At 47.2% G+C, this 8,774-nt stretch overlaps 1 protein-coding gene across 4 annotated transcripts in view; it reads right to left on the bottom strand.

The window, feature by feature from the left end:
- Window positions 1-8,774, bottom strand: part of COL5A1 (collagen type V alpha 1 chain) — a 135,856-nt gene that overhangs the window by 45,982 nt on the left and 81,100 nt on the right. For all 4 annotated transcript variants that reach the window (XM_015645070.1, XM_015645066.1, XM_015645065.1 and 1 more), the window contains exons 17-22: window positions 7,865-7,918; window positions 6,344-6,397; window positions 5,748-5,801; window positions 4,424-4,468; window positions 1,763-1,816; window positions 351-395 (exon numbers count right to left, since the gene is read on the bottom strand). In XM_015645070.1, the coding sequence (XP_015500556.1) occupies window positions 351-395; window positions 1,763-1,816; window positions 4,424-4,468; window positions 5,748-5,801; window positions 6,344-6,397; window positions 7,865-7,918 (306 nt within the window). The remainder of the gene's footprint in view (window positions 1-350; window positions 396-1,762; window positions 1,817-4,423; window positions 4,469-5,747; window positions 5,802-6,343; window positions 6,398-7,864; window positions 7,919-8,774) is intronic.

Consider the following 8,774-nt stretch of genomic DNA (forward strand, 5'->3'; position numbering starts at 1 on the left):
ATCCCATCCCAAATCCCATCCCAAATCCCATCCCAGGCACAGAAAGGTTTTTCCCTCTCAGTTAAATGGCTCTATTTTGATGTTCATTAGCCCAGCATGCATCTCGAGGTAAATGTTTCATCTTTTGTGTTTAATGTTTCATTATTTCAAAATAATGTGTAATTCCATCAGAAATCACAATAAATTAACACCCATTTGCTGCAGGAAGATATTCCTGGTGTTTTTCACAGGCTTTGATAGGAATCTAGACCAGGCTAAAAAGCAATTAGCAAATGTATTCTCACAGAATTTTGCATTTTGCCCTATAGAAAATCTGATCTGCCTGTAAAAAAATTGCAGGGAGAGCTTACCACATTCCCTTTGGGACCTGTTTGTCCATCCATGCCAGCCACACCCTTTGGAAGGATTTAAAAACACAGCAGTAAGAAAATATCACATTATTTCACACCACAAAAGCAGGGAAATTGCCATAAAAATAATAAAAAAGCAAGAAGCCCTTTGGACCACGTGGAAAGGAAATAATTTCCTAAAGGTGTTTGGTAAAGCAGCCAATTCCATGAATCCAGATGAATTTTTAGAAGACATTTCAGCGCTTTCCCCTTTGGTTTAACCTGCCTGGGAGGCACAATCAGCACCAGGCTGAGGAAATCCAGGCTGGATTTTATCCCACAGGGAGCAGACAAAGGAAAACAGGAAAATACCTGGCTGGTGAAGGTACCAGAGCTCTGCTACTTGTGCAAAACAAAAACCAGCTGGGGTCAAACACTCCCTGAGCCCCTTCACGGAGAGGGGAACACGGAGATGTTCCCCTGCCAACGTTTCAGGCTCATGGAATTGCTCAGGGTGGAAAATCCCCCTAAAATCATCAAATCCAGCATTAACCCAGCACTGTGTTCAGCACCCAACCACATCCAGGTGGGTTTTGAACACCTCCAGGGATGGTGGCTCCATCACTCCCTGGGCACTGCCTGACAAATCTTTCCAAGGAGAAATCTCTCCTGATACCCACCCGAAACCTCCCCTGAGGCCTTTTCCTTCTCATCCTCTCACTTGTTACTTGGGAAAAGAGACTGATCCCCCTCCCCACAGCCTCCTGCCAGGGACTTGGAGAGAATGAGATTTCCCTGAGCCTCCTTTTCTCCAGGATAATCTTTTGCTGTGGGGTGGAACATCCCATCCGTGGGAGGTGGGACAGTTTGGGAGCAAATCCTGAATTCAATCCCTCCTCATTAAATTCCAGCAGCACCAGGAGCTCACAGCAACGTTGTCTCCACATCCCAGGAGGGGTGAAAGGCCACAAAGTGTTCCCCATTAAACACTGACCCCTTTAGCTTTGGGGTTGGGCTCTAAGGTCTGGGATTCCAGGGAGCAGCAGTGATTCAGGGAGAGCCCCTGCCTCAGCACTTCCAGGGATGAGCTCTCCTGAACAAAATCCCACGTGCTCCAGCCTCAGCCCTGGCCTGGAATATGAAGGAGCTGCTTCAGAGCCCTGGGGCAGGAGTTAATAGCAAAGGCACTGTGTTAATAACTCTCATTCCTCCCTTCCAGCCTGAGCAAGGCATTAATATTTACTCAGGTGGGGCAAATCTGCCTCTGCCGTGCATGGACGTGACACCACTGGAAATGGGGGAGAGGCAGGCTCGGAGCCACGGCTCCTTTTTGGGATTCCACTGCTTTTCATTGCCCAGATGTGGCAAATTGTGCAGCTGGATGGTCTGCTGGGCTGGCTGAGGGGCTCTGGGGAGGGCAGCAGGGAACTCACCGGTGGGCCTGGGGGTCCTGGGGGTCCCTTGGGGCCCAGCAGTCCTCGGGGTCCCTGTGGGGGGAGAAAACAGGGTGAGAATTCCCATCTGAGGATGAGCAGCACGCTGGACATGGACACAGCAGGGTTTGGAAGGAGCTTGCAGGTGCTGCAGCAGCTTCCCTGAGTTACAAACTGAGAGGGAAACCCTGTGGGCACAGACCCATCAGTTATAAACCTAAATAATACAGTCACAGACATTTATTCCTTGGATTGGAACAAATTCCCCTTGAACCAACTTCTTTTAAAAATTGATTTAATCCTATTCCTGGATTACCCTGTAATCCACACTCTTTGCAGCCAAGTCATTCCAGCTGAGAAGTTATGAAGGATGACCTGATAACACCAATGGAACATCACAAAAATCTGTCCAGACTGAGGTTTTATCATGGACAATCCACACAACTCATCAAGGCTGGGAAAGGTTTCCATAAATGCACATTTTTAAAGGTATTGGGTCTCCAGCATTAACAGGTCAGGACTTCTGCTTGCCTGGTGTTTTCCTTCCATTCCTGCTTTTCTCACCAGATTTAACTTTAATTTAAATTTAATTTCAGGGAAATTGCTGGGGTTGGAGCATCACATCCAATAAGGGAAACACAGCAGGAGAATTTGTATTCCTGCAAAGGGAATTTTTGGAAATCCCAGCCCAGCCCTTCCTGGAGCCTTCAGAGGGGTTTGGAGTGGAAGGAAAGGGATGGGGTCTGTGAGCTGAGAGCTCAGCTTGTAATCACAGCCCCTTCCTGAAATGAGGGGAACACTGGGAATTTGTATGGATGGAGCTCCTTCCCTGCCATGGAGAAAAGAAAATCCTTCTTGATTGATGGGCAGTTTTATCTGTCTGCCCAAATATTCCACAGCCTCCTCTTGGCGATGCAGAGAGGGCTGAGGAATTAAAATGAAATGTTTCAGGGTGGAATAGGAGACATTAATGAAATGTCTTGGAGGTCATGGGGATTCAGAAATACAAAAAAAATCCAGTTTCCAGCAAAAACTGGATGAATCCAAGGGTCTGTCCCAGCCACTGGAGACTTTGTGGGCTAAAGCCCTGGATGAGTCCAGAGCAGAAACTCCACTGGTGGGGGAACTGGAAGGAAATGGAGCAGGATGAAGGGAAACCCATTTTGAAGTCCCACCACTGGTTTCAGCCACATTTGGAATGACTTTCTTCTGGCTGAGGGCAGAGAAGACAAACCCCCAGCTTTAGAGTGGGTGTATTTATGATAAAATTCCCTGTAATGCAACTGAACCCTTTATCCTGACCATCCCAGAGATTTTTACTCGTGCTGCTGAAATAAAAATAAACTTCCCTGCTGTGTTACCCTCATTTAAGCTCCTCTTTTGTTGCTGTGTTACCTGAGCACATAAAGGCTTTTAAGAAGTTAATAAGCCATAAGTTATTGCTTGGACATGTGCTAAGGAGATAGCTGAGTTGATTAATCTTTCCCAGAAGTTAATCAGACGTCTTGTCTATAATTTAGTTCCAGTGAGTCTGTAAATGCCAACCCTTCCCTCTCTCCCATGAACTGTGTCCAGCAGTTCCCATCAATTAATCTCAGGCCACCAGGCTGGGCCTTAGCACAAGAGAATCAGAGATTTTGAAAGAAATGATAGATAATGTTCTTTTCATAACAAAGGAAATGGATTCAGGGTGAAATCAGCAGCTGACAACTGCACCACACAGAAATCTACAGCCACAGCAGAGTCTGCATTGCCAAGGAAGAGAGAAAAACTCAGTGTTAGGGGGAAAAATGCTTTTTCAGAGTATTTAATTGACAGCCCAACTGTCTGCTTGTTGTTGTTTTGTTTTGTTTTTTTAGTGGGATTTTCCTTGAAAGCATTTCTTTGTCTTGTCCAAGGAATTTGTCCAACACCCCTGAGATCTCCACCCTTACTGACCCCAGGAGCTCCCAGCTCCTCCTTCAGCACGTGGGCTCCAAACATGGACAAAGGTTTAGGAAGTTCTGTGGGCTGGGAGCAGGATACTGACCCCACTGGATATAAAAGATAGAAGATATCACAGATATAAAAGTGTCCTTGAGTTCAATCCTGCCAGGATCTCATCCCGAGCTTTACGAGGAGTCACTGACGCTGCACAGAGTGTGTGCTGAAGATGTCACTGCCCTGAGATAAAACCCTTTTCTCACTGGGATTTGCTCTGAGCACTCACAAAAACTGTATTTTGTGTCTATTTACCACACCTAATTTACCCCAGCCCAATTACCTCAATCCCAAAGCAGGGAGAAGGATACAGGCAGGAAAAATATAACATTAATCTAAGTTTTACATTTACATTCAGGATTTTTTTATGAGCAAAGAGAATAAATGAGTATTTTTTTTTTTCATTAAAAAAGAACCACAAAAACCCCAATCAAAGAAACAAACAAAAGAGTTTTCACTTTTATGGGAGTGAAAATAAGTGAAAATTATTAATGAAAATGAGCAAAGCAGAATTGTTCCAGCACAGCTCAAATTGTTCATGTGGAGCTTCAAGCTGGGTTCAATCCCTGCAGGATCTCAGGGCAAAGCTGCCCCATGAGAGCCCTAAAAATGCCTTTTCCATCCCAAATCCATGCCCCAAGCAGTGCTGCTGGCTGAGAAGCAGAGGAAGGGGATACTCACAGGTTCTCCAGGGAGACCTCTGGGTCCAACTTCTCCATCATCTCCCTGGGCAGAGGCAGAGGCATGGAGAGAAGCAGCAAGGGACAGAAAAAAAACCAGTTTTCATTCAGTTACCTCACAGGGGTTTTGTTCTTTTTAAATAATATTCCCACAGAAAAGCAGCTTCCCTGGAAGACTGACAGGGTTTCCTTGCCTAAGGAAGACCTTGGAAGCCTGAGGGCTGAAAGTGAATTTACCAGGCACTAGAAAGGCCTGAGGATAGTTCAGAATTCCTGCTGATGTTTAGAAAGATGGATTTTGCCACCAGACAAGGGGTTGTGGACACAACCCAGGGCAGGGGAGACAACAGCCACAAGATTTAACACCAAACTGAACGGCAAGGCAGGGTGGGAAGGTGATTGAGACAAATTAGAGCTCCTCAGATAAAGCAGAAGCAGTAAAAGGATGATTCTTTATCCCTCCTCTCCCATATCCTGCTGGATACCCCCAAACCCCAAAATTATCAAATGCTGCTTCCCCTGAGTTGCTTTGGAACCACCCCAGGCCTGAGGCTCCCTCCCAGGAAATCAAACCCAGCAGCCAGCCCTTGTGAATCTTCCTCCTGGCCTGGGAACTCCTCTCTCTTCTCCCAGTCCTGCCTTCCCAGCTCCCTGCTCTCCTGCAATTGTTTCTTCTTTTCCCTTTGGGACTCCAGTTCTGACTTTTCTTGCCCCTGCAGCCACTTTGCTCTGTTCAGCCTCAGAGCACTTCACAGCCACAATGAATCAACCCTCGCCAGGCTGTGGTGAGGAAGATGTGATTTTCTGAGCTTCACAGGGAAACAAACAGCCCAAAGTGGGAAGAAAACAGCGTGGAAGGAGCCTGGGAAATCCTCAGTGGAACCACACCCCCGTGCCTTCAGCACGTTCAAGCTCTGCCCTTAAACCTGTGATCACTTGGTCTGGGCTTTGCTGAACACCTCCCATTTCTGACTGAAAGAGAAGTGAACAATTTATTCCTTGATTCCCTCCTCTGTCTGGAATTCCTGCTCCCCAAATCCTCTGGATTTCAGAAAATCAGAAGTGATAATTCGCTCACCGAGAGGAGGAACTTTTTGTTGTGCTATTATTTTAGATTTTTTTTTTCTTTTAACCAAACCTGAGTTTCCTGACCAGATCTCTAAAGCCAAATTCTTCTTTCCACTTCAGCTCCCATCTCCTTTCCCTGCTTCCCTCTCAGGGGAGGCTCAGGGACTGGGAGCTCCTGCCATGCCTATGCCTGATGCTGCATCTGCTTCTTGTTTCCAGGGGTTCTTTAGGAATTCTGAATCCCCAGGCAGACTTACCCTCTCCCCATCCTCTCCAGGAGCCCCTGGGGGGCCGTGGGGGCCTGGCTCACCCTGCAAAAACAAGCCAGAAAATGCTTCAGAGAAGGTGCAACCACGCTGGCAATGGGAACCACCAGGGAATGGTGCTGAAGCAAGGCATGGGTTTGATTTTTCTGCCTGTGCTGGAGGTCCCTGTGCCCTCAGAGCTGCCTCTCCCTCTGCTCCAGGGAGGGGAGGGACACCCAGCCTGCCCAAATAACCACCTGCCCTCATTTTCCCCCCCTCATTTTTAAATTATAAAGCAAAGAGTTTGAACTCACTGTAATTTCAAGCAATTTCCACCCCCAGCTGCACCACCCAACAGCAGGTTTTGCCTCTTGCTGGGTTTTTTAGGCTGCATTGTATTAAGTTAATTTTTTCCTCCCAGTTCTGATTTGGAGCAGCCCCAGAAGGATCTTGTGAGGGATTTTGCTGCTCCCTGGGATGATGGGAGGGTGCTGTGACATCCCCCAGGCTCTCAGGGACACTCAGGCTCTGCTGTGCCTCATCCCAGTCCCTCCCAGCTCTTCCTCCTCCCGAGGTTTCATCCCAGGCAGGAGTGGGAGATAACTTACCCTGTTTCCCTTCTCACCAGGCAAACCAGCCAAGCCATCAAAGCCTCGGTCACCCTGAAAGCAAAACCAGTTCAAAACACATTTCCAGCTGTATTTGAGTACCCCTTCCCGTTTGTTTCCCTTCTGTGTCGAGCAGGGATCGATTTTCTCCCTCAGACATTCAGCCTTCCATCAGACCAGGGATGATCTCAAAGTTAGGGATTAAAACAAGGAAAAAAAATAAAAACCACCCCCAGGTCATTTGGAGTGAAATTCTTCTCTCTTTCCCCAATTTGAAATGCTTTTTCATGTGGATTTCAGAGTTTCTCTGAGTGATTTTTTCATCTCCCTTCCAGGCAGCTTCTCCCAATCCAATGATTTCTTTCTTTTTATTTCCGTGGAATTACGGACAGCATTGAGCAAACTGTGGTAACCCCACACCTGAGCTCTCCCACCATCCCATGCATCCTTTGTAACCCTCCAAGGGATGAAATCCAGATAAATAAATTCTGGGCATGAAGCTAGGGCAGGAAGGAGCTGTTTCCTAAATGCCACAGCTCCTTGGAGAAGGGAGAGGACACGGAGGGGGCTGCAAATCCTGGGTGACTCCCAATGCCCAGAGAGGGGCAGGGAGCAACACCCAGGAGAGAGAAAAGCCCCTTTTTCCCTGGAAAGGGGCGAACCTGGTGTATTTTCACATATTCATGGCAGGTGAATCACTAAAACAGCAGCAGCTCCTCCCTTTCCCAGCTCCCTTCTGTCTCAGTGGGCAGAGCAGCGAGGTTTAACCCCAGCCCTGTCCTTCTGGCAGCTCCCAGAGCATCCCCTGCCTGATCTCACAGCCAATTCCCTCCTCCTTCCCAGCACTGCTCCTTTCTCCATCCCCTCCCTCCTCGGAGGGCACAGGCTCATTAAAGCACTTTGCTGGGTAAATGATTCCTGGTCTCAAACCCCCCATCACTTCCAGCCTTAAGTATCTCCATAATAAAGTGCTTCATCCTTCTAAAGCGCCATTCCCTGGGCAAACTTCCCCTGCATTCCATTTCCAGCAGAGCAGCTTCTTTCCTGCTTGATAATTCCAGCAGATCGCAGCAAAACGAAGGGATTTTGTGTCCAATGGAAAAAAATTACGGGGGATTAAAATTCCTCACCACTCCTCCATTTCCTCACCCGGTTAAGAGGTGTTTTTTTGGTGGTTCTGCTCTAGAGGCTTTCCAGTCACTTGTTCCTGTTTGTTTTTTGTAATTGGGATTCTGAAGTATTTGTTCTACAACTGCAGCATATTTCATCCAGCAGTTTAAAAAAGTGGCATTAAAAAAAAAAAACAAAAACAAAAACAGGAAAAGAAAATAAAAAATTGCTATTCTGCCTTCCAGGAGTGTGTTTAGCTTCCCTCTCTTAACTTCCATGGCTTCGCAGGAGCCTCTGGATCACCTCACAACCTCCTCTCAGCAAGCTGGGCTCCTTCTCCACAGTTCCCTCAGCTCATTCCTGCTAAAAAGAAGTTGCAGATTCCCAAAATCCCCAAAAACGTGGAGCTACCTTTGGTCCTGTCTGGCCTGGCATTCCCCGGGCACCGTCACTGCCAGCTCGGCCCTGCAAAGAGAACACCAAAGTCAAATCAAAGGGTAAGGCAGGAAGAGACAGGGTTTAGTTAAACCAGAGTGAGGGTCTATTTAAGTCAGGCAGCTTCTCCTGGCGAGGGGAAAATCCCTGCTCTGTGTTTGAAGGAACATCCTGGGGCTGATGAGAGGTGGGAGATGAACGGCAGCGGAGCCACTTCTCTGCAGGGCCACGCTCGTTGGTTTTTATGTGGAAGAATGATCTCCCAGCACATTTTAAGAGATGCTAATGATGCTGGCCACAAATTAAAATGAGAGTTTCTCTTCCAAGGCAGGCAGAAGAGGGTCACACACAAGACTTGCTCGTTCCTTCCTCTGGCATGAATTGTGGTGAGACAGAGGGTGGTGTGAAATCAAAATCAGAATTAGGGATGGAAACGGAGCAGGATTTACACCTGATCCATTCTTGGGACTGGATTCTCCTCACACACTGCCAGGAGTGAGGACTCCAAGCTAATTCAAAGCATTTGTGCAGCTACAACACCAGGGAGCCAAAAAAACCCAGGATAAAAGAGTGGGATGTGCAGCCTTGAATTCCCCCCACACTGTTCAGATTTTAACTCCCATCCTTCTTTGTGTCCTCCCAGATTTTAACTCCCACCCTGGTTTCTGTCCTTCCAGATTTTAGCTCTCCTCCTCATTTCTGTTCTTCCAGTTTTTAACTCCCATCCTTGTTTGTGTCCCAAATTTTATCTCACATCCTTATGTCCTCCCAAATTTCAATTCCTATCCTTGTTTGTTTCCTCTCAGATTTCAACTCCCATCCTCATTTTTGGCTTCCCAAATTTTAACTCTCCTCCTCATTTGTTTCCTCTCAGATTTCAACTCCC

This window comes from Parus major, chromosome 17 (assembly GCF_001522545.3).
Source record: "Parus major isolate Abel chromosome 17, Parus_major1.1, whole genome shotgun sequence".
Taxonomy (NCBI): domain Eukaryota; kingdom Metazoa; phylum Chordata; class Aves; order Passeriformes; family Paridae; genus Parus; species Parus major.